The 25,202-nt window shown below is 39.5% G+C and overlaps 1 protein-coding gene and 1 long non-coding RNA gene across 2 annotated transcripts; one reads left to right on the top strand and one right to left on the bottom strand.

Annotated features, from left to right (window-relative positions):
* Nucleotides 1–2,795: 2,795 nt before the first annotated feature.
* LOC110938392 lies at nt 2,796–3,614 on the top strand. Its single transcript, XR_002591354.1, has 4 exons — nt 2,796–2,815; nt 2,974–3,044; nt 3,167–3,259; nt 3,548–3,614. It is a non-coding gene; the product is annotated as an uncharacterized LOC110938392 (long non-coding RNA).
* An 18,156-nt stretch (nt 3,615–21,770) lies between these two features.
* Nucleotides 21,771–22,304, bottom strand: LOC110885533 (auxin-responsive protein SAUR21). The gene has a single exon (XM_022133232.2). The coding sequence runs from the start codon at nt 22,185–22,187 to the stop codon at nt 21,888–21,890; it is 300 nt and encodes a 99-aa protein (XP_021988924.1). The 5' UTR covers nt 22,188–22,304; the 3' UTR covers nt 21,771–21,887.
* Between the last annotated feature and the right edge of the window lie 2,898 nt (nt 22,305–25,202).

Below are 25,202 nucleotides of genomic sequence, written 5' to 3' on the forward strand. Positions count from 1 at the left end.
TTCATTGGCATATGGTCTTAGTACCGAAATTTCGTTTGGTAGATTGCCGAGGTTCTGAGATATTCGGTCTTTATGTTGCTTATCATCTGGGTATCATGGTTGTTTCTTTTACCGAAAAACAACGGGGACGCAAGTCTAGATCTTCCATGATACTATACATACGTGTACATATTACATACTGCATTCGACCTCAATAAGTGATAAACAATCACATGTCCATATCAAATAAGTGATAAAATATCACATTTATCCGGGAGTCAAGTTCGTCTCTCTGCTGTACGGAAGTACTGACCTGTTCACGGACTTGCTCCTGTGCCCTCATGCATCGAAAATCAAGTTCCTCATCAATAAGTGATTATATCACATAGGGCTTGTTTTCAAATCAAAATAAGTGAGAATCTCACATCATATACAGTCAAACAGATGATAATCGGTATACTCACCGGTAAGATGAACCCTCGTGCATACCTTGATACGGGAATGTGTCGTGATGTGGATGAACACCGGTCGGTAAGTATAAATCATACCTTAACGTATCCCCTCGCCATGATTACATCTGATAAGTTGAGCTTAAGTGGACAACAATACTGATAATTGTTATAGGATGCTTATCTAAATGTTAACTAACTGAACAACAAGAGCGTTTGGCATGACCGTACACTGATATGATTCTCTTACCCTCGAAACTCACAAAAAGAATGTCTGTATATATTTATTTACTGCTTTTAGTCTTTACATTTCGAAATATCAAAACACACCTAAAATCTGTTTTAATATAAACTTTATAAAAGCCAAAAAGATTTTATTTCTATTTTCTTTTTGATCGTACGATGTTGGATCTCGAGTCTTCGTTACCTGAAACCTGAACGAAAACCGAATTGACTAAATCTTCATAAACGGTCGAAATTTGCAATTTCTGAAAGTTAGAAACTAAAATTGACAAATGTATTAAACTTTCAAACTGTCGGACGGTGTTTGATTGTGACATGGTCATTAGTGTGTCATTTATTTATGTTAACTATATTCCAAGCAGTTGTTCTCATTACGCGTTTAGATTTCTTGCATGTGCAGATTCTAAAGGCTAGGAGAACATAGTCGATGACAAGCTTCGGAATGAAGACACGACGTGAAGGCACTTAAAATATGAAGATGATCGAGTTGCCGCTGACCATCATCAACACCACAAGGATTTTAAGCATTGAAGATCAAGTAATTCACGAGCATAACTCAAGGGGGAGCTTATGTTAAGGGGGAGTTTGTCAACACACTTCCTACATGATACGGGTAGTTTGTTGATACACTTTCTGCTTTCAAGACGTGAAGACTTTGAAGATCCTCCGACATTGAAGACTTAAAAGGACATCAGAGTCTTAAAGACATGGAGATCAAAGATGATCAAGATAGAGACAAAGCTACAGCCAAGGGGGAGTTTGTTGGTGCACTTGTGTCTGTACTTTGTCTGTATTCGGTCACGATGTAAACGATGTCCTTGTTAGTCATGTAAGTTTGACCAAGTCAACCGTCCTCCTGGTTTGACTTGGCCAAACAGTTAGTATATGGTTGTACAATGTATGTGTCGAAGGTTGGATCATCGAAAGATTGCTTCTATCCTTCGATGATCTCGAAAGATATGCTTCGATGGATGATTGATGGACCTCGATAGATCATCCTTCGAGGTCCCTGTGTATCCTTCGATAGCTTTATGCTCGATAGATCATCTATCGAGCAGTCCTCATGATCCTTCGGACAGACTTGCTATGTTTGGGTATAAATACCCATGCAGTGTGTTCATTTTAGACAGATGCACAGAGACGCACACAGACAGAAAGTAGAGACACTCGAGAGATAGGAGAGCATTCTGTCAAGAACACACACACTTAGAGAGTTTGCAAAACTGATTTGTAAACATTGAGCTTGTAACCGGAACCTTTCATTCGTATTAATACAAGTGGTGTTAATCGGTGAACTTTGTGTGTTGTGTTTGTGCTTGTTTCAACTCGGTTTGCTCACTAGCTTGGATTCCGCACTTGCTAGTGTGTTAGTATAACAAGGTTAAGGTTGAACCTCATCCTCCGAGAGTGACCTACATTTGCTGCTGTTAATTTTATTGTAGGATTTTGTTTTTGTGTATAGAAGCCCTAAATGTTTGAGACGAAGTGGCAAGATCGTTGTGGTTTCAGGTATATTAGGACAAATCACTAAACCCCTTTTTTCATATAGTTGGTCGATTCTTTAACTATGTATCTAAATTTGTATACCCTCTTTTTGTGAGATGAAAGATTTAATGTATTTGGGTTCCTATGGGATTACTCTTCAAAAGAATCTCCTTTTCTTCATCCACGTATTAATTAACTTAAAAGGGTTTTATCATTGTGCCTTATCTTTTTAACAGTTGAGGGTTGCTGTGTGCATGATGCAAAGGAAGGTGAATGAGCAACTTAAATCGGTTTTAACTGGGTGCGAATGAGCATATGGCGGCTAAAAGATTGTGAAAGGGAGCTTAGAGCATGTGAAGCTAAAGACAAAAATGAGAAACGGGAAGCTTGGCTATGAGAAGAGAATGGTACTCATATATTGTTTTTTTATGTTTTTGTGTTAATCTGCTAGATTATTTTTAAAGTTATGATATGTATTTTGGTAGAATGAAATGGAAATTCTAGAGCAGATTATAGCAAATGAAAAAAACGTAAACCAAAGAGAACTAAAGCTTAAAGAAAACGATGTTTTGACACATGTGCCAGTATTGTAATTTGTAGGAATCTTGTATGCCGAACACGAGAGATACAGGAGTTATGCAAAAAATGCTGGTGTGAAGGTAAGAAAGAAGTCATATTACTATTGTTGTTGTTATTATTATTAGATAATAATTTTGCTTCAGCTGATAAGTTTTTTTCTCTATTTTTATTCATATCTGTCGTATGTGTTTGTTCTTATATGTATTTTTTGTATTCATATCTGTGGTGTGGCCAACAGGGTTCTACTATTGCTGGCTATGTCATCTAGAAATGAACCTGCTATGTCAGCGAAGATTCTTAATAAAGCTGGTTAGTTATTTGGTCTATGTCGATAAATTGTGAATTAACTTGGCCTAATTTTTTTCACTTAAATATCAGTTAAAGTTTAAAGGTGGAATATTTAACCCATCAAGTATAAATGGTTATTTCAGGTTGGATGTTATCGGACCAGACTGGTAGAGTAAAGAGCTTTAAACTAAGGGCTGGTCGAATTTGTGTGCATGTTGGCATGCTTTTAGCAACCTGTAAGTTAGTTGGTTGTATTTGTTTGCTCATTCTCACCACCAATTGCCTTATAACATGTAGAGGCAAGCTTGCACCCCCGGGCACCAACTATCCTTCGCTCCTGGCTCGAAGTTAAACTGGTCGGCTTGCCTCGGCTTGAAAGCTCTTAACAAGTTGTTCGAGCTCGAGCGACATCGCTCATATTTTTTTGAAAAAAAGTTTTGTATTTCTGTACACATGAATAGTATAACAACAAAATTATAATATTTCTTGCTCATATGGATAGATATGATAACTAAAATACGCAGGTGGAGAGGATTTAGGACTGTGTTGGCTTGTTCGGGTCTTGGTGAAAGTTTGGTCAACACGAAGAGCGCGGCGGGTCAAATAAGGGTCTGTTGGTGCACTTTTTGTGTCTGTCGCTAGTCTTGTATGTAGTGTCGTATTTTGTACGGTCTTTAGTTCTTTATCGAGTCTGTATCCGTAGTCGACCAAGTCGGATATCCTCCTATCCGCTTGTGTCCGACATATTTTGTCTCTCTTGTTTGTAATTTCTGTTAAACTATGCATGTCGCATGAAAGGGCATTAATGTCATATGTAAACAACTTCTGTGCCTTATGTTTCTGCAAACTGTATGTGCAGAAACAGTTCAAGTATTGCAGGCTTTGACGAAACAGACTTGTTTCGTCAATTTACTGTCGACGAATCAGGTCTTTGTGTTTCGGCTGTGATTCGTCAAGGCAGTCAACGAATCAGACTTGATTCGTTGACTGTTGGGCTTTCAGTTGGGCTTTCCTCTGTTTCGTCGGCCCACTTTCAGATTCGTCAATGCTGTTAGCCCACCTGCTATATAAAGGAACAGAATGTTATCTCAAAGGTTAGAGATGCTAGTTAACCATTGTTGATTGTAAGAACTGTGTTTGTATCAGTTGTTGGCATTTCTCAAGTTTAATCAAACGAGTGTGTTTCTTTGGTTAACCGCGTGTTTATCTTGTTCTATGTTTTGGTTGGCTTAGTTAAGTGGATTCCGCACACTTAACTTTGTTTGTTATAAATAAGGATTCCGTAGTGAAAATCGATCCTCCGATTTAGGGACCTACAAGTGGTATCAGAGCTTTGGCTCTTATCTTTGTTTAAAATCAAACATAGTTCGATTTGTCTAGCTTGTGTTTGTGTTTGTTTTTGCTCAAAAAAGTTCTTGAAACTTCATACTTTTCTGGAAAAATACTCTATAAAAGGTGTATTTATTGCTTGTTTGTTGAAAGTTTTGCCAAAAACCATACTAGTTTAAGGTTACACTTTCAACCGGTTGGTTTTGGTTGAAAGTTTTATACAAATTTCAGCTTTCAGAGGGTTTAAAAGTTCTTGAGTGTTGAAAGTGTTCTTCATTTTATTTATCATCTTCAAAATTGTTCTTGATAAAAGGCATGTTTTGATATAAAAAGATAAGGTTTGTATTTTGAAAGAGTGTTTGACCCTTGCTATTGTCCACCATACTTCTAAGTTGGTGGATAGCAGGTGTGGGAGAGCGTGTGAGTAGACAGGTTGGGGTATAAACTTTTCACCAACTTTCACCAAACTCTGACAGTTCCTTTTTGACGAATCAGACCTCAACGAAACTGAAAGTCAACGAAACAGGAGTATCTCGCCAAAGGTATCTTTGACGAAACTGAAAGGTGTTTCGCCAAAGATCCCTTCGACGAATCACATCTATCTCGCCAAAAGTCCCTTCGACGAATCAAGTCTGTTTCGCCAAAGGTCCTTTTGACGAATCACAAGTCTGTTTCCTCAAACTTCTTTGAAGAAACAGGTTCTGTTTCGTCAACTTCTGTTTCGTCAATAGTATCATTCTGTTTCGTCAAGGCAGTTTCAAATTTTCAACAGAAGGTTTGCAAGTTAACCATAACCGTGTGTTTTCAAGTGTTTGTTCAAGTTTTCAGGTAATTGTGATCAAATATGAGTTGTACAAGTCCTTGGGACTGGAGTATTGACTCCCAATCTAGTCAAGAACTAACCTCTGCTGCAGCTTGGGCGAAAAGTATGTTTCCACCGCCATCAATCAGTCCAAGTCAATGGGCATTAGTATCCAATCAAAGTCAAAGCATTCAAAATCTTTTGATTAGTGAGAGCGAAACGGGCAGCAACAATCGTCCACCAAAGTTGAACCATATGAACGACTTTCCATCATGGAAAAACCGCTTTCACACGTATGTTCAAGGGCAAAGCACCGATCTTTGGACGTGTTTCATCACTGCATTCAATGATAATCTTGAGGTTGCAGCGTCCACTTCAGAAGGTTATGCCAACATGCTCGAAAATGACAAGAAGGCTTATGAATTGGAGAAAAAGGCCTTTGCTACACTCACACAAGCTCTCAACAAAGATATCTATCATCAGTTCTCCTACTGCAAGAACACGAAAACATTGTGGGATGCCTTAGTTGCTAGAGGAGAAGGCAATGCAGCTACTCGAAAGTCTCGTCATGATTTATTGAAGAAAGAGTTTGATTCATTTCAGTTTTTGGAAAACGAAACTCTAAACGATATGACAACACGTTTCTATCATCTGATTAGTGAAATGTGTGCTTATGGGGTTGTATCTACTCAACAAGACTTGGTGAATAAGTTTGCTGACGCCTTACCTCCAAAGTGGAGTTCTTTTATTGAGTTGCTGAAGCACACTGGAACTCTAGACACGGTTAACATCTATGAGTTCATTCAGAAGCTGGAACATAAAAATGATGAAGAAATCAGGAAAGCAAAGCGAGCTCCCGTTCCTCAGAATACAGAAATGTACCTTCCAGGCTTCGACGCCTTGGCCAGATCCAATGCAGCACAGCAACCAAAACTGCAAACTGCATTTGTGTCCAATACAAGCTCCTTTCCGTTTCCTCAATCAACTGCTGCTCCTGCTTTTGATCCAAGATCATATATTCCAACACCTCAAGTTAACCCGGCACAACCCCAATTTGATCCAAGATCTTACATCCCAGTTCCATCTCAGCCACAAGTCCAACCACCACAACAACAACAGCAGGCTCAGTATACAAACAATCCTCAACCTCAAAACCCTAACACAATCCGAGTCGATAATTCAAACCTTTCACACATCAGCATTGAAGTTGCTAAGGAGCATATGGAAATTATCAATACAATGGTCAGTGCTTACTGTGGTTTGGTAGCAGGTTAGCTTGGAAACATCAACATGACCAATGAAGATTATCAACAGATCGACAAGGAAGAAATGGAGTTGATGGATATTAAGTGGGCTTTTGCAAGTGCAGTTAGAAGGGCCAAAGACTTCATGGCTCGTACTGGTAGAACTTCGTTGGAAGGAAAGAAAGACACGAAGTATGGGTTTGATATTAATGCTGTCACATGCTTTAATTGTGGCAAGAAAGGGCACTTCAAACGTGAGTGCACTCGACCAACAAAACAAGGCAATCATAACCCCTTTAGAAACCAGACGAGGACCTCAAATGTGAATGCCCAACAAGAAAACCAAGACAGGAGGATTGTGGCAGTTAACCACAATCAGAACCAGTCTGGACCATCAAATCCCAATCGGGCTTTGACAGTTCAAGCTGATGAAGGATGTGACTGGTCTGTGCAATTTGGAGAAGGTGATCAGAGTGGTGGAACAGCTTGTTATGCAAAGATTATCAATCACATCAAGCATGTTCATAAGGAAGAATTTTCTGAGAGTGATGACAGCTCTGGTTATTCGGGTAGTTCTGATGAAGAAGGCTCTATTTCTGGGGATAATCAGTCTGAGCCTGATGTGAAGGAGGAAGGAGGTGCTGATATTCAAGATCTACTGAATGAAGCTGATGAGCTTAAATGTCAGAAATCAATTCTGATTAGGAAGGCGGCTACTGCATCAAAGGAAATGGAGAAGTTTTTTTCTGAAGATGGAGCTTTTTCTTTTCAAACTACCTTTATGGCAAACGTCTCAGCCTCTTCGAGTCAGGTAAATTAATTCTGAACCTCCTGCTCCTAGTGTTTGTAAATCATGTGCTGACATGAAGCTTGAATCAGAAAAGCTTCATAGTCATAATCAGAATTTGGTTATTGAACTGTCGAAATGCAAAGAGGCGAACATGGCTTTAACTCGGAATGAAAAAGAATTTAAATCTGTAATAGAAACATTAAAGAAAAGTGTGTCCGAGGTTAACAAAGTGGTTTACCATAAACAAATAAGTATAAATGAATACATAAATCTTGTTGAGGAAACCAAGAAGCAGCTAGCTATTGCCAAATGTGAGCATGATGCGATCAAACAGAAATTGGAAAGTTATTCTAACTCCCGATTTGTGCTTGATCACATCATCGATGTTCAACAACTGAAGGGAAATCAAAAGGGCATAGGATATAAGAAATGCCCACCCCCTTTAAGGCATAACTATACCAAGATGCCTGATGAGGAAGATATGCTACGGTATGAACCTAGTGTGCCTCTGAACTTTGAGGAATTTTCTACTGGCCTAGGGTTCAAACCGGACAATTCTTCAAACACATCCGCAAAGCAGCAAGAAACTTCAACATCCATGAATCAAGGTCCTCCAATCATTGAGAATTATGAGTCATCGGATGATGAATCTGAATTGGATGTAAGTGATCAGGATAAATCACTTAGCAAGATGAAAGGAGTAGTCATTCCATTGAGAATCACATTCTGTGTGATCCTGATACTCCTGCTGTTTCATCAGTCGAGAAACAAGTGATAGATCCTGTCAAGGTTGAAAAGAAGTCTGTGTCTACTGTTAAAAGCAGCAATGTGTTTTACACATTGGTTGGTGGTGATAAAATTTACTCAGATCATGATTTCCCAATTGAAAATGTTAATCAATCCTTGATTGATAAAGTTTTTGAAGATAATACAAACAAATTTTTGGGAAAAACTCTTCCGGGAATTGTAGTAACACAATGTGATCCAATTCCTAAGGATGAGATCAGAAAACAGTTTGGTAATCAAAAATCTCCAACCACTCAACAACCCAGTGCTTCTAAGAGTAGACAACCAATCAAGCGAGCTCAAAAGCCTAATGTCTCTCAAGTAAAATCTGAAACAAAAGGAGCTCGAGTTCAAAAGAAAGCAAAAGATGTAAAGTTCGTGTCATCCAAGGGTACTGATAAGATTGAAACTTTTGAGAACAAATCTAACACAGATTTTTTTAAAACAAGTCACAATCTTAAAACGTAACAGTGATAACAATTACACTCAACATACAAATAGGTGTGATGAAAAGGCTAGTACCTCTGGTTCCACAAGCTCGATATCCCATGGTCAATCAAGTTCTCCCAAATTTGTTGAAAGGAGAACATGCTTTAAATGTGGGGAATTTGGGCATATCATTAAAAATTGCCCAAACGCTCCAAAAGAAAAATTTGTTGAGAAAACTCCACCTGAAAAGGTTCACCCTCAACGTCAGTCAGTTTCAACAAAACGTGATAAACGAACAATTAAAGAACAAGAATTGAAACTACGACGTAAGAATGTAAAAACTGTTGAAAAAGCTTTAAAACCTGAAGTTAAAACAGTTAAAAGGGAACCAAGTGTGTCACAGCCATTAAAGCCAGAATCTTCAAAAACAATTTATAACACTCAATCTGGTAGGCAAAAAGAAACTTGGAGACCTAAAACGGGTGATAGTTCAGGGGGAGTTAATGTGTTTGAGAATCATCAACAGATCGAGATCACGTTTCGTGATGCTCAGGGACGACCCAAGACCACTACGGCTTGGGTCCCCATCCTCAACTGATCTTTGAACGACATGTGCAGGGTGTTCCAGGAGGAACTATTAATAGTCATTGGATTGTTGATAGTGGAGCATCCAGGCACATGACTGGCGACTTACGGCTTCTGTACGACGTGAGAAATATTAGAGGAGGCTATGTCGCATTTGCGGGAGACAAAGGCGGATATATCACTGGAGAGGGAAGTATCTCCAATGGTATTGTGTGTTTCGATAAGATCAATTATGTTCGTCAAATTGATCATAATCTTCTCAGTGTGTCGCAAATCTGTGATAAGAAGTTCACCGTGCATTTTGATGATGCCGGCTGTTATGTGCTAAAACCCGGATTCAAAATTCCACAAGAATGGATTCTCTTATCGGCTCCGAGAGTTAATGATCTGTACATTCTCGATATGAGCCAAGCCATTACCACGTCTGCACAAGTCACTTGCTTTGTCTCTAAAGCCACTGAAAAGGAGTCTATATCTTGGCACAGAAGAATGGGACACATTCACTTGAGGAAAATAAACCATCTGGTGAAGAATAATCTTGTGAATGGTGTTCCCATGAGAAGTTTTCATTTACAAGATATCTGTGTATCGTGCCAAAAGGGGAAGCAAACGAAGAAATCCCATCCTTTGAAGAAAATCAACACGGTCAGCATGCCTCTCGAACGTCTTCATATGGACCTTTTTGGACCTATGAAGCACAAGACAACGTTCGGTGATGCCTATTGTTTAGTAGTTACTGATGACTACTCTAGATTTTATTGGGTATCCTTCATGGCACACAAGAGTGAAACTCCTGGCATCCTCAAGGATCTTCTCACAATGTTGGAGAATCTCTATTCGTTGAAAGTGAAAAGGATCCGAAGCGACAATGGAACAGAATTCAAGAATCAAGTTATGGATGAGTTCTGTACTTCTAAAGGCATTCTTCATGAATACAGTTCTCGTTACACTCCACAACAAAATGGTGTCGCGGAGAGGAAGAATCGCACGATAATAGAAACTGCAAGAACAATGTTAGTAGAGTCGGAACTCCCTGTTCAATTCTGGGGGGAGGCTGTGTCGACTGCGTGCTACACATTAAACAGAGTTCTTACAGTAAAGAGACATGGCAAAACTTGCTTCGAAAGGAAACCGGATCTTTCTTACCTAGAACCTTTTGGTGGTCCTTGTACTATGATTGAACCAGATGGAAAATTTGGAGCAAAGGCTATCGAGGGCTTCTTCCTTGGATACGAAACTCCAAACTTTCGTGTTTGGAATCTAGCTACTAAAAAGATAGAGCTATGGAGTGAAGTGAGGGTTCAAAGGTACACGAGTCCTGTTAGGGCTCCGGGTGATCCGTGGATGTTCGATTATGATGGACTATTTGACTCCTTCAATCTGCCAACCTTTGACGAAGAATCAGCAGCGGCTAGGATGTTGTTGGAAAGTGACAACGCTGCTGTCTCGCCTTTGGTTAGACCTATTGTTGTTGACCCACAAGCTTCTTCGTCTGTCAACAATATGGTTCAAAATGAGGTTTATGAAGATGCTGCTGATTATAATGAATCTTCTGAAGATGATGAATATCATGATGCAGCTGAAGGATCTTCGGCTCCAGCTGCTCCTGTTCAAGGTGCCTCTGTTGATACACCTCATATGCAGAATGTAGATACTGCTGAATGGAATGCATCCACCTCTACACACATCCCTGGTGTGGAGTTGGTTGTTGATCTTAATTTTAACAATTTGGGTATCAATGCTCGTGTGCCAGATAATCCTGAAATGAGGATTCATGATACCCATCCCCAGCAGAACATAATAGGAGATGTCCATCGCGGTGTGCAGACGCGATCAGCTGAGAAACAACCAGAATGCTGGTTTGTATTCAGCCATCAGAGAATCTGGTTTGCAGAATGACTGGTCCTTTGCGTGTTATGTATCACAAGAAGAACCGAAGTCGTGGAAAGAAGCTTTGAAAGATAATGCTTGGGTTGAAGCCATGCAGGAAGAACTGCAGCAATTTCAAAAGCTTGGTGTTTGGAAGCTTGTTGAAAGACCAGAGAACTACAAGAAAATTGGCACTCGATGGGTTTTCAAATGCAAGAAGGACGACCGTGGAGTGGTTATCCGTAACAAGGTAAGATTGGTCGTTCAGGGTTTTCGTCAAATAGAGGGGATTGACTACAATGAAGTCTATGCACCAGTTGCTCGTCTAGAGGCTATTCGGATCTTCCTTGCTTATGCATCATTTAAGGGATTCAAAGTCTACCAGATGGATGTGAAAAGTGCTTTTCTTCATGTTCAAGAAGAGGTGTATGTGGAACAGCCTCCAGGTTTCGAAGATCCAGTTCATCCTGATCGGGTTTGGTTGCTAAACAAAGCTCTTTATGGTTTACATCAAGCACCTAGAGCTTGGTACGCAACCCTATCCAACTATCTTCTGGAAAATGGATTTCGAAGAGGCCTTATTGATTGCACCCTCTTCGTCAAGGAACAAAATGGAGATCTTCTGCTGGTGCAGGTATACGTGGATGATATTATATTTGGTTCCACTAATGAATCTTTGTGCAGGGAATTCGAGCAAATTATGCAGGAAAAGTTCGAGATGAGCGCGATGGGAGAGATGAACTTCTTTTTGGGCCTACAAGTTCAGCAAACCGAGTCTGGGATATTCATCCATCAGACTAAATATGTTGGTGACATCTTGAGCCGGTTCCAGATGTCCGATGCAACGCCCATCGGTACCCTACTTCCGCGGAATCACGGGATTACTCCGGATTTGAAGGGTGAAAGTGTCAACTGTTCCTATTATCGTGCTATGATCGGATCTCTCATGTATCTTACTGCTTCGAGGCCTGACATCATGTATCCAACATGCCTGCTCGCAAGATATCAAGCCCATCCGAAGGCCTCCCATTTGTCAGCTGCAAAAAGGATTTTCTACTATTTGAAGGGATGTCCAGACACCGGTCTTTGGTACCCTCGGGATGATAGCTTTGATTTGACCGCATATAGTGATTCTGATTTCGGCGGTTGCAAAATTGACGGCAAATCAACAACAGCAGGATGTCAGTTCTTAGGAAGTCGCCTGGTGACGTGGCAGTGCAAGAAGCAAACGTGTGTTGCTACATCAACCTGTGAAGAAGAATATATCGCTGCCTCCAGTTGTTGCTCCCAAGTCTTGTGGATACAACAACAAATGCGCGACTACGGTTTTGAATTCCTAACTACTCCTATTTTTGTTGATAACAATGCTGCCTTACAGATCACTAGAAATCCTGTGCAGCATTCCAAGACCAAACACATCGAAATTAAATATCACTTCATACGTGATTGTTTTGACAAAAGATTAATCAATGTGATTCATATCCCCACCGAACACCAACGTGCCGATCTGTTTACAAAAGCTTTTGATAAATCACGGTTTGATTATCTACTTTTGGTCAACGGCATTAAGGTGCTCCCTGAGTAAACTCTTTGGCTAATCGTTTTTGTAAATATTTTCTTTCAAAATCCGAAAAATACAAAAAGATTTTCCTTTTATAATCTTTTAGCATTTTAGGGGGAGAAAATTTCAAGAAAATACAAAAACATTAGAAAATCTCAAAAAATCCAAAAAGATGTGTTATGTTTCTGTCTTTTATTTCTTAAAATTAAAAAAAAATTAGAAAAACCCAAAAATGAGTTTCTTGGAAAAAGGAAAGTGATGATATTCACTGGTGTGGTCGGTCAACATGGTCAAAATCGTTAAACAAATGATAAGTATCTCTTCTAACGATGTATCGATAGGCTCACAATCAAACTAAAATGTGCAGGATGATACAAATCTAACAGACTTCAAGTCAGGTGGGAACCATTCATTGGCATATGGTCTTGGTACCGAAATTTCGTTTGATAGATTGCCGAGGTTCTGAGATATTCGGTCTTTATGCTGCTTATCATCTGGGTATCATGGTTGTATCTTTTACGGAAAAAATAACGGGGACGCAAGTCTAGATCTTCCATGATACCATACATACGTGTACATATTGCATCCGACCTCAATAAGTGATAAACAATCACATGTCCAAACAAATAAGTGATTAAATATCACATCTATCCGGCAGTCAAGTTCGTCTCTCTGCTGTACGAAAGTACTGACCTGTTCACGGACTTGCTCCTGTGCCCTCATGCATCGAAAATCAAGTTCCTCATCAATAAGTGATTCTATCACATAGGGCTTGGTTTTCAAATCAAAATAAGTGAGTATCTCACATCTTATACGGTCAAACAGATGATAATCGGTATACTCACCAGTAAGATGAATTTTCGTGCATACCTTGATACGGGAATGTGTCGTGAGGTGGATTCACATCGACTTGTAAGTATAATTCTTACCGTAAAACGTATCTCCTAAGTATGATTACGTTTGATAAGCATGAGTTTATGTGGACAACAATATCGATAATCGAGGTAGTATACTTGTTAGGAACTTTAATCAGAAATCAAATCATGTTGACTAAGACCGTAAGCTGGTATGATTCCTTATCCTTGAAACTCGAAAAGGTTGCATCTGTACAGTTGTTTATTTTATCAGTTCAATTGCAGTTAGTTTAGTTTTCAGCATTTTAGGAAATGTAGTGTTTATGCTTGTTTTTGATTATGCCAAAGATGTTGCTTGGTGTTTGTGACCGGAAGCCTGAAACCTACTTCATAAATCGTTCTTGCCTTTGAAAACTCAAACGAATGTCAAAATGGTTAAATTGCTAAAACCCTGTGTGTAGTATGCAAAAATTTTCATGCCTTGGTGTTTTTGAAACTAAGTTTGACGAATCAGAGTCTGATTGACGAATCAAAGATCCGTTGACGAAACAGATCTGGTCAAAGTCAGCCTTTGGTCAATCTGCTTCATTTTGACGAATCAAGTTTATCTCGTCAAGGACTTTGACGAAACAGGGAGCCCAAGCCTGTTTCGCCAACGGGCTAACTTTAGGCCCAAGATAAGGCCCAGTTGTCTGTTTCGTCAAAGCCCCCATTTGATTCGTCAAAGTTGAGTTTCGCCAAAAAGGTAGGGCGGTGTATAAAGTCCTTATGTCAGAAAAAGGTGGTTCATTTTTTCAAAAACACTCAAGAGGTTACCATCACTTTCTCTCCCAACAGTCAAGAACACATACCGGCGGTTACATCATTTTTCTCACTAAATCTTCAGATTTTCATCAATAACTTACAGAAATTAAGGTGCAATGTCATTTATCTTCATGCCTTTCAAGTTTTGGCCTCGTTCTATCTCATCGGAAATCGCCGGAAACCTCATCGGTGACCGGATTTTCGGTGATTTTGTTTGTGTAGATATTTACCTTATTTAATGTGCTCTTGAACTGTGGAATCTAAGTGTTTTACGGGGTGTTTTGCCTATGTTTAAGTTTGGGGGTTTGGGATGAAGAACAGAGCATTATTCTTCCTTATGAAAGTTAGGGTTTTTATAATGTTTTGAATGAAAAACAGAAAACCGATCATTCCGGAGAAGAATTATGACTTATGTTGTTGGTTATTGTCTGTTGTTTTGATTTAAATTAGTTATAACTATTGTTTGGCGAAACTGACAAAACCTAGAACCCAACTCCGGCGAATTTGAACAGTCGGCGAATCAGAAATTGGGGAAACAGACATGTTGACGAATCAGAGAGTCAACGAATCAGACTTATTGACGAAACACAAGTATCTTCTGTTTCGTCAAAGGATTGTTTGACGAATCTGGATGGTCAACGAATCAGAACTGGTCAAACAACCAATTCTGTTTCGTCAAGAACATTTCTGTTTCGTCAAAGGATTCTTTGACGAATCAGGATGGGTCAACAAAACTGATCTGGTCAACACTTAGCTCTGTTTCGTCAAACTCTTCTCTGTTTCATCAAATGTTGTCTGTTTCGCCAAAATGCCTTAGTAAATTTCACAGTAGGCAGTTTGTTCACAGTGGGCATGTATGACAGGCTGTATGTCAAGTGGATACATGAACTTGTATCCATACATGTCCAAATGTATTTGTAAGTGACTATTATTTACTGTGGACGTTTTATACTTGCAGATGGCACCCAAGGAAGGTAAACGTAAGCCGGCAACAAAGAAAGAAAACAAAACGGAAGAGGAAATCATGTCGGAAAAACGGCACAACCAGGTTGCATATTTGGATCCAGAGGAGAAACTTATCGAGCTAAAAGATATTACACAATGGATCCGGGAATCGCGTATCAATTATGCAATCACATACTCAACGCCTGCATACAAGTCTCTAATCAAGGCGTTCTGGGATTCGGCAAATGTTGGTGAATTGGATGGGAAGGAGGTTATCAGCAGTGGGGTAGAGAACGTGGACGTGATTGTGTCACCGGAGATTCTGAATGAAGTTCTTCAGCTACAGGATATTCCGGACGCGCCAATTTCTGTTCCTATCATATGCATCCGTGGGTGTTTATTACGGATGAAGTGTACTGGTGATATCTTCAGCATGCAGATAAACAAGGGTGACTTTCCGCTACGATACAAGTTTCTTTTGCACGTTCTTATCCAGTGTATAAGCAACAAACGGGCCGGTTACGATATGGCCAGTAATGAGCTCATGGGACTCTTTGTGGCCTTAGTACTAAATAAACCGTTTAGTATTTCAAGGTTCATATTCGAGTATATGAAGGAGAATCTGACGAGAACGGGAAAGAATCGAACCATCGGAAACAAATATTGGATGTACCCACGTTTTCTGCAGATGATCATGAATGTTCAGCATCCAAGCCTGCCAAAAGCCGACAATGATTTGCTGAAAATTGAGGCTATGAATCTCCATTCTTTACGTCTCATCAGGAACAAGCACATAAACGGTACAAGGAGAGTGACCCTCCAAGGAAACTATTCGGTGCTCTTCATGATACTGCGTATGTTGCTCCTGAAGACAACAAATGGCGTCATGCAGAAAGTCAATCTGATGACGAAGAACCTGAATTGAAAAGGATGATAAGTGAGAAATTCGGTCCAGAACCTGAAGTATCAGATGAGTCTGATAGTGATGATGATGGTGGTCATGGTGGTGATGGTGGTGATGGTGGTGATGCTGGTGCAGTTGGTGCATCGAGTGTAGGCACAACTGCTGGTGCTTCAGCTGGTGGCACCTCAGCAGGGGGAGTGTCAGCTGGTGACACCTCAGCTGGTGGTGACGATGAGGCGGAGTCAGATTCTGAGGATGACTTTCTACTTGAACCCGGATACGAAATGTATCGGGATGAACGTGGGGTACGTAGGTACAGAAAGATAAGACAGGAAGATGATCCTGAATATGTTCCTGAAGACCCTGAAACGGAGCGTGCGAAGAAAAGGAAAGCTGATAAAGCTACTGAGCATCATAAGAGAAAGAAAGCACGAAAGTACTTAAGTACCTCCTCCAGAGGATCGGTACCTCAAGCCCCCACTCCTGAACCTCCTGTGATAACAACTCCACCTGCAGCTCAAACTGTGCCTGCTCAATTTACTCCTCAACGCTCTATGGCGGCATCGATTAGAGCAACGACAGCTGGGCCAAGTACTGAACGACAGCAGACTTTTACAAATATGTCACAGGAAGAAAAGAATAACTTCCTGTTTCTGCAATTTGAGGCTGCGGCTGATCGGATTGAAAGGCAAACTGACTTCATTCACATCACAAAACGTGATCAAGTCAGTCAGTTGGTGGAGATTGAGAGGTTGAAAACAGCAGTTGGTGCACAACAGGCCACTATTCAACATCAACAGGAAGAGATCGACAGGCTTAAGGCAGAGAATGAACGATTGAAAGCGTCTGAAGTCGAACGGGATAGGCGAAGTTCAGTTCTTCAAAAAATAGCTGAAGACTTGAAGGGTCGGTGTGATTATATGAAGAACTGGTATGAATCCAGGAATACGACCATTGCTGAGGGTGTGAAGACAATGACAAAGGGGTATGAATTCCTAAGAAAGCGCGTGGCGACTTTGTGGGAAGATCGGTGCAAGCAGCAGGAAATCTTGCAAAAACGGGATGAAGATCCAGAGGATCAGGGTAATCCAGATACAGCTGCTGCACCTCAGCAACCCCCAGCTGGTATGTCATCTTCTATTATTGTGTATCAGCCGTCAACTCTTGGATCATCTCAGGCTGGGTCTAGTGGAACTGTTGGTGAAGAACAGCTCCTAGAGGCGTTAGCTGGTACATCCTCTGTTCCCAGTACTGCAGAATTTGCTTTACAGGTTGTACCACCAGTCACCAGAGGAGGACTACTGGAGGAGGGTGAGATAGTTGAAGATCTCACGCCTCAACAGATGATCACTCTTATGGCAATGCGTGATATAAACGACGAAGAAGTAGAGAAAATGCCAAGTGAACCGGAGACTGGGGAGTCTGTGAATGTGGAAAATGTTGAAGAAATAGTCTTTGAAGGTGTTGCCAAGAAATCAACTTATGTGAGAGAAGACGGTACCGAATTTGCTCCTTTTGATGAGGACTGGTTAAAGGATAATGTTGAGGACATTGATGAACACTTGAAGAACCGTGACGCTTCTGAGAATGCCACAGATGCGTTTACTGCGTGGCATCAGCGGTTTCTGTCAAAGGTTGCAAAGCCAGCTCCTGAACCTGAACAGGTCGATCTCCTACGGCTAGAAAAGGCCAAGCCAAGTGGGCGTATCTTATGCTGGATGTTTGTTAAAGAAATCCACTGTATAGCCATCAAAAGGGAGTTCGGGATTCAGTATTTCTGATCATTGCTGAGTATCCTATCACTGCCATTCTACGACGTGGCAGCTCTTACAAAACTTGAGCTCATTAATCGCTCAAATTTTGAAGGTGCTTCTCACTTTGCACGTCTTATCAAGATGAACAAGAAGTCGGGATGGAAAGACAAGTCCTACAAACCACAGTTTCCAAGGCATCAGCAGATCAGGTTCACACTTGATCCGGAAACAAATACAGGCAGGTACAAGCTGGTGTATGATCCTCCGAGAGTGGTAGATAAGATTCCTCTCATGCCGATGCAACAGGATTTTCTTGGAGACATGCGTCTATGGTGTTATGATTCGGATACGCATGAAGCAGTGATCGTGTTCAACAATGACAAGAATTTTAGAATACTGGACCCGATGTGGTTGGTGAATATGTCGGCGTCTGATATCACGAAGTTGTACAGGCATGACATCATCTACGAAGACAAGGATGCTCATCAAGCGTTAAAGTTTCAACGAATTGCATGCTACTGCTATTACCGGGGAATACATTCTGGTAGTTCCTGTACACATGAATAGTATAACAACAAAATTATAATATTTCTTGCTCATATGGATAGATATGATAACTAAAATACGCAGGTGGAGAGGATTTAGGACTGTGTTGGCTTGTTCGGGTCTTGGTGAAAGTTTGGTCAACACGAAGAGCGCGGCGGGTCAAATAAGGGTCTGTTGGTGCACTTTTTGTGTCTGTCGCTAGTCTTGTATGTAGTGTCGTATTTTGTACGGTCTTTAGTTCTTTATCGAGTCTGTATCCGTAGTCGACCAAGTCGGATATCCTCCTATCCGCTTGTGTCCGACATATTTTGTCTCTCTTGTTTGTAATTTCTGTTAAACTATGCATGTCGCATGAAAGGGCACTAATGTCATATGTAAACAACTTCTGTGCCTTATGTTTCTGCAAACTGTATGTGCAGAAACAGTTCAAGTATTGCAGGCTTTGACGAAACAGACTTGTTTCGTCAATTTACTGTCGACGAATCAGGTCTTTGTGTTTCGGCTGTGATTCGTCAAGGCAGTCAACGAATCAGACTTGATTCATTGACTGTTGGGCTTTCAGTTGGGCTTTCCTCTGTTTCGTCGGCCCACTTTCAGATTCGTCAATGCTGTTAGCCCACCTGCTATATAAAGGAACAGAATGTTATCTGCAAAGGTTAGAGATGCTAGTTTACCATTGTTGATTGTAAGAACTGTGTTTGTATCAGTTGTTGGCATTTCTCAAGTTTAATCAAACGAGTGTGTTTCTTTGGTTAACCGCGTGTTTATCTTGTTCTATGTTTTGGTTGGCTTAGTTAAGTGGATTCCGCACACTTAACTTTGTTTGTTATAAACAAGGATTCCGTAGTGAAAATCGATCCTCCGATTTAGGGACCTACAGGGTCAACCGAGTCAAGTCAGTCAAAGCTGGTCAACAAGGTCAGACTGAAACTCGAGTGTCACAGGGTGGTCCGTCTTATGTGTGGGTATTTATTAGCATTATGCGTGACATACAGAAAGAGGACACCACCAAATATGCGTTGACTTTTGATAAAATGCTTACAGGTAACTAGCCAAACTAATCACACTTGCTCTTTGATTTCCTATTGGTGTCCTATCATCATCCTTAATCTTATTAAGGATGTAATCTTAGCTTAAGTTAATGTTGCAATCATTTGACCTACTTGGTATTTATTCTTGCGGAAACACCCAACAGAGCAAAGTTGTTTCATCACAGATCTCTTGCAGATGAAGACATTTATGTACCTTTCTTGAGGTTACAATTATATATGATTCACAAGCTGAAGTAACTTAAGCCTTTTGCACTTCATATTGTTATGAAAAGGTAGCTGGTTCATTCAAGAGAAGGGCTTTGATATACTTTAGTAGCGAGGTACCTAAAAATCCATGCCCTGATTCATTAGTAGGGGCATTCATTGTCTTGTTCGGCCAGAAGTGATATGGCCTAAATGGATTGAATCTATATGGACACGTAAATTACAGGATTTATGTTGGGTTGTTTTATATCTATGAATCAAACAAGTGATATGGGTTTAAAGTTACTAAAAGTGAAATGGGTTTATATTTTAATTTTGACTTTAACACATACATGGCTTTATTCGAGTTCTCTATGATTTGTACTTTCTTAAGGTTTTGCAGGTCTTTTATTTTATCTACATATAACTGGCGTTATGGACATGCTATAAAAGCTGTAACTGGACGACCTAGACCGGATTTCTCTTGGCATTGCTTTCGTGATGCAATTGATGTATATGAAGCTCAATTAAATTTTTTAAAGTAAAAAAATTATAGTTAATTGCTACACATTTTAGCAGCAGATTCCCAACATTTGTGTCTAAAAGTAAAAATGTATTGTTCCAGTGGTGCAACTATTTCTTCATAATTGACGTGAGTTGTAATATTAATTTTTGTAAATATTAAAGGATTCTACAAGTTAAAGATTAAAGTCTATGATCTTAATTAAATCTTTAGAAGAAATAATTTTTTCCCAAATAAACAGAAGTGTGCCAATTTGTGTTTGTTTGTTAGTCTTATGCGTAGAGGTGCACAAAATAACCGTACCTGGTAAAAAAAATCAGAACTGGTTTTTCTATACTCGAAAACAAAACTGACTCAACCCGTAGGGTATAGATAGGGTATGTGTTCTGAACTCAATACTCGGAACGGGCAACAATTGTACCCTATTAATACTCGAATCCGGACAAAAACTGCCGAAGGCCTCATTGTAAATGGCCGGTAACCGACCGTCACACAATAACCACCAAACGCTATCACAAAACCAACAATCGTCGCTCACCGATGATTCTCCGCCTCTGAAGAAGGCCGCAACCGACCCTCACGTTCTACTACACTGCCACCATCGTCGTCGCACGCCACATCGGAAACTACATCCCCGTACATAGCCCTAAACTCACCAACTTAAGTGATATGTTGATATGTTTCCCGCCGCATCGCGCGGGTAAACGACTAGTATATATATATATATATATATATATATATATATATATAGCAAGAAGATATAATGAGGTACATAATAGACAGGGGCACATGGAAGAGAAAACAAACCCACATGGTCTTGTATCTTGAAAATAAAATTATAAAGAATTTGTGGACATCGATATTCAATCACAATCCAAACAGGAGATCAACATGAATAATTATATGGCCTTGAGTACAATAAGTAGTGAAGAAGGCCAATGTCACATGGCTTTGTCTTGATGATTGAGTCAACAATTATCACTTGTAGGACCCTGTGTCCTCCCACCTAGTGATCTGCATTAGACTTGGTTATCCAAACTAGTGTTTAAACTACAGCTTTAACCACTAACATTGATGTTTAAATATAAAACAAAAGGGAAATTACCCTCTAATTCAAGATTGCTGATTGAAAGTAGAAAATAAACAGTCTTAATTTCTTAGGGAGTTATGTTTCCAAGGAACCTGAGCCTCCTGAAAATTGTTTAATGACTGCCTCAGACATGCTGATCAACACATAAGATGAGCAAAAACTCTAGAATGCCTTCGTTACATGGTAATGTGGAGGTTTAAGAAGTTTCATAAAGTTGTTGAGCGCTAACGATTATTATCTTCAATATCTCTGAAGCTCAGTGTTTATGCTGACCTCAAATTCTGGACTGCCACCATTACATCTATCTTGCCTTTTTGTTCGAGTCAGGTGTTTATGTGAACCTCAAACACTAGCTAGCTCATTTAAGAACTCTTAAGACTCTATAGTGGGAACTCTTTCCTTGACCATGCTAATTATATTAATAGAAATTTCAAACAGGAGAACCATTTAAACAGAGTCTGTATTGTTAACAAGTTCGGGACTCGTACACGTGTAACCTTGGCCTTATTTCAATGCTTTTTACAAGACAGGATCTGGATTAGCTATAAACATCTTCTTATTGTCAGGTTTTATCTAAATGTGAGAGCATGTAATTCTCAGTGTAGCTATCCAGTTAAACCTTTTTAACTAGCTACTAACTCGCTTCTTATTCAAATAAAACCATGTTATAAAAATATAGAATACCATGAACTCAAAATAATATCCAAATTAAATTTCATTCATCGGGATCAATGATCTAAATTTACAACTATAAATGGTTCCTACTGGTTAGATGTTTAAAAAACTGTTGTAGATATAGACAGATGTATACAAGTCAAAATGCTCCCAAACGAGAAGCCAGATCTGTGAATACATCTTCACTACAGGGAATCGTGAGCCCGCCCATTGGATGGTTGTACCCAAACTCTTCTTCTGCCTGATGCAGTAGCTCCTGAAAGGTAGGTTCGCTTAGTAGTGATACAGACACCACAAACCGCTTCTTCTCTTGTTCTCCAACATAAATGGCAAAATAACCTTTGGGGATGTCCATAGATGCAGGAGTGGTGCTACCATTAGAGAGGGACCGTTTGAGAATTTTTCTTGCTTGAATGATGCGTGGCATACGTATGGCCATGTTTTCAAGGAAGCTAGAGGCTGCTCACTTACAAAAGTTGTTGAAGGAAGATAAGTATCGAAGTAGCGCTTCCTGGTGAAAGATATGATGTTGTAGATGAGTTTTGATGTGGTTGTATTGGGAATGCTGGACGCTTTATATAAGAACAGGATATAATGATCATTTCACAATAGACGGTGACATATGGAGGATAGAGCAGACGCACATGGTTTTGGGTCCCTACAATAAAATTATGGATGCTTTTGTGGACACCAATCTCCACTGGCAAGCAAAGAAGGACTATACCAGGAAATATATATCGTCAGAGTTCTTATCACATCAAGTAGTGAATAAGGGGACCAATATCACATGCATCTGTCTTGGCATTTCAACCAAAAAATCCATATTGGGTCATTGTGTCTTACCACCTAAGGACCCATGGTTCAGCTGGTTATCCAAATTAGTGGTTTGAAAATCGTCCCTGGCCCCTAGGATATTCATTAACTTATTAATTCTCAACAAAGATATATAAAATATAACTCTATGTAAAGTTTGCCCAATGAATATGTCAAAAATAAATTAATCAACTCTTGATTTGTAGGGTTTTGCAATACCAAGAACCTCCAGGAAATGTTCTTTGGATGTCTCGTCCAGGTTGATCATTACATATGACATGCGAACTTTTAGAACATCTCCTTTAAATCATATCGTTGTACATGTAGTCAAGTTGCTGTGTGCTGATTTTTTCGTGTCTAATGATTGTAGTGGTCAGAAATGTTGCCTTTGTTGTTCGTGTGACATGCTTATGTGGACATCATTTACAAGTTGTTGGAAATCTGATATTAGGGTTTGAAGAATGCAGAAATCTTATGTTCATATATCGAATAAATTGATAAAATACCAAGTGTGTATTACATATGTATATATACGGACATTAGTGACAGTAACCGTCACATATAACTTAGGTTAGTAACATAAATAAATAAATAAATATAACAGTAATAATGATCTAGCTTATAATCATTATTCTAACACCCTCCCGTAAGCTTGATCATTTCAGATTCATTTGTAGCAGTCCTCTTAATCTTGTGTAGTCCTTTGGCTGTAGAGCTTTTGTCATAATATCTGCTAGCTGATCCTTTGTAGCACAGAATAGTACGGTTACTTCCCTCCTTTTTATTAGATCTCTTATGAAATGATACTTAACTCTTATGTGTTTGCTTTTACCGTGATATACTGGATCTCTGGCCAAACAAATAGTTGACTTGTTATCACAGTAGATTGGTATTGTATAATCTTCTTTTCCTTGTAGATCATCTAAAACCCCTTTAATCCATAAGGCTTGACATCCAGTTAAACATAGAGCCATGTATTCAGCTTCAGTTGATGATAATGCCACTACCTTTTGCTTCTTTGACTGCCAAGATATGGGACCTGATCCTAAATGAAAAATGTAACCTGACGTGCTTTTGCTATCATCTATATTTCCTGCGTAGTCACTATCACTGTACCCCATCAAGTGTTTCTTCCCTCCTTTCGAGTATGTGATTCCTAATTCCTGAGTCCCTTTTATGTATTTAAGTATACGCTTCGCCGCTTCCCAGTGACTTCTCTTTGGACATTCCATAAATCTGCTTACTTTGCTTACAGCAAACATAATGTCTGGCCTGGTATTCGTTAAATACATCAGACTTCCAACCAAACTACGATATATTCTTTCATCTATAAATTCGGCTGGATCTTCTTTTGACAATCTTAATCCATACTCCATGGGAGTTGACACTGTATTGCAGTGTGTCATATTATATTTCTCCAGCAGATTTTTCATATACTTCTTTTGTGATAGGGTAATATTTCCATCCTCATACGTAACTTCCATACCAAGAAAATAATGCAAACGACCCATATCCGTCATTTCAAACTCCCTTTTCATTGAATCTTTGAACTCAGAGATCAAGTTCATCGAGTCACTTGCTATTATCAAATCGTCTACATACAAGCATATCACAATCTTTCCTTCTTTTGTATTCTTGATGTAGAGAGTGTGTTCATAGATACATTTTTTAAACTTATTCTTGATAAAGTATGTATCTATTCGACTGTACCAAGCCCTAGGAGCTTGTTTTAAACCATATAGTGCTCTCTTGAGAAAACATACCTTTTTCTCTTCTCCTTTTTTGATGTAGCCTTGAGGTTGCTCTATATAGACTTGTTCATCCAGATTTCCATTTAGGAAGGCTGTTTTCACGTCCATTTGATGTAGATGCCACTCATGTTGTGCTGCTAGAGCTAATACCAGACGAACAGTCTCAAATCTAATTACCGGAGCGAAAACTTCTTGATAATCTATTCCGTACTTTTGTTTATACCCTTTTACAACTAACCTTGCCTTGTATTTGTCTACATTCCCTTTCTCATCATATTTTGTCTTGTAAATCCACTTAACACCTATCGGTTTTTGTTTTCCTGGTGGATCCACAAGTTCCCATGTTTGATTCTTTTGTATTGATTCTATCTCTCTGTCCATTGCTTCTTGCCATTTTGAATCCTTGCTAGCTTCTTCGAATGTTGTGGGATCAGAACTAGCATATAAAACAAAATTGACTACTTGGTTCTCTTTATACTTTTGCTGAACTTCTGCATCAGTGAGTTTCCTCGACCCTCGATATATATTCCGTATGGTTTTGGTTCGGATAACTTCATTTTCAGAATCTGATGAAGATGAGTTGTTATCCTGTTGATGATTTGATGTCGATGAAGCCGCATTATCTTGCTGTTGACAAACAGATTCTGGTTCATGTAAGGTTTCAACTTGCTGTTCATCACTGATAGTTTGAGATGGTGTTCCTGTTTCTTGCAGTGAGTTTCCATTGTTCACGGGCGAGTCATCTGATGATTGCTCAACTTGTATGTTATCCGGTATATCATTTCTATGAATCTGTGGTTCGTTTGTGTCAGATATTATGAAAGGAATCCCTGCACTTTCTGTATTTGTGACCCATTGCTTATTTTCATCAAACACCACATCTCGACTTA

This window comes from Helianthus annuus, chromosome 6 (genome assembly GCF_002127325.2).
Source record: "Helianthus annuus cultivar XRQ/B chromosome 6, HanXRQr2.0-SUNRISE, whole genome shotgun sequence".
Classification (NCBI taxonomy): Eukaryota; Viridiplantae; Streptophyta; class Magnoliopsida; order Asterales; family Asteraceae; genus Helianthus; species Helianthus annuus.

Bases quoted from the DNA above. Each gene is read 5' to 3' on its own strand.
- LOC110885533 (XM_022133232.2), bottom strand. From the start codon at position 22,187: ATGGCCATACGTATGCCACGCATCATTCAAGCAAGAAAAATTCTCAAA.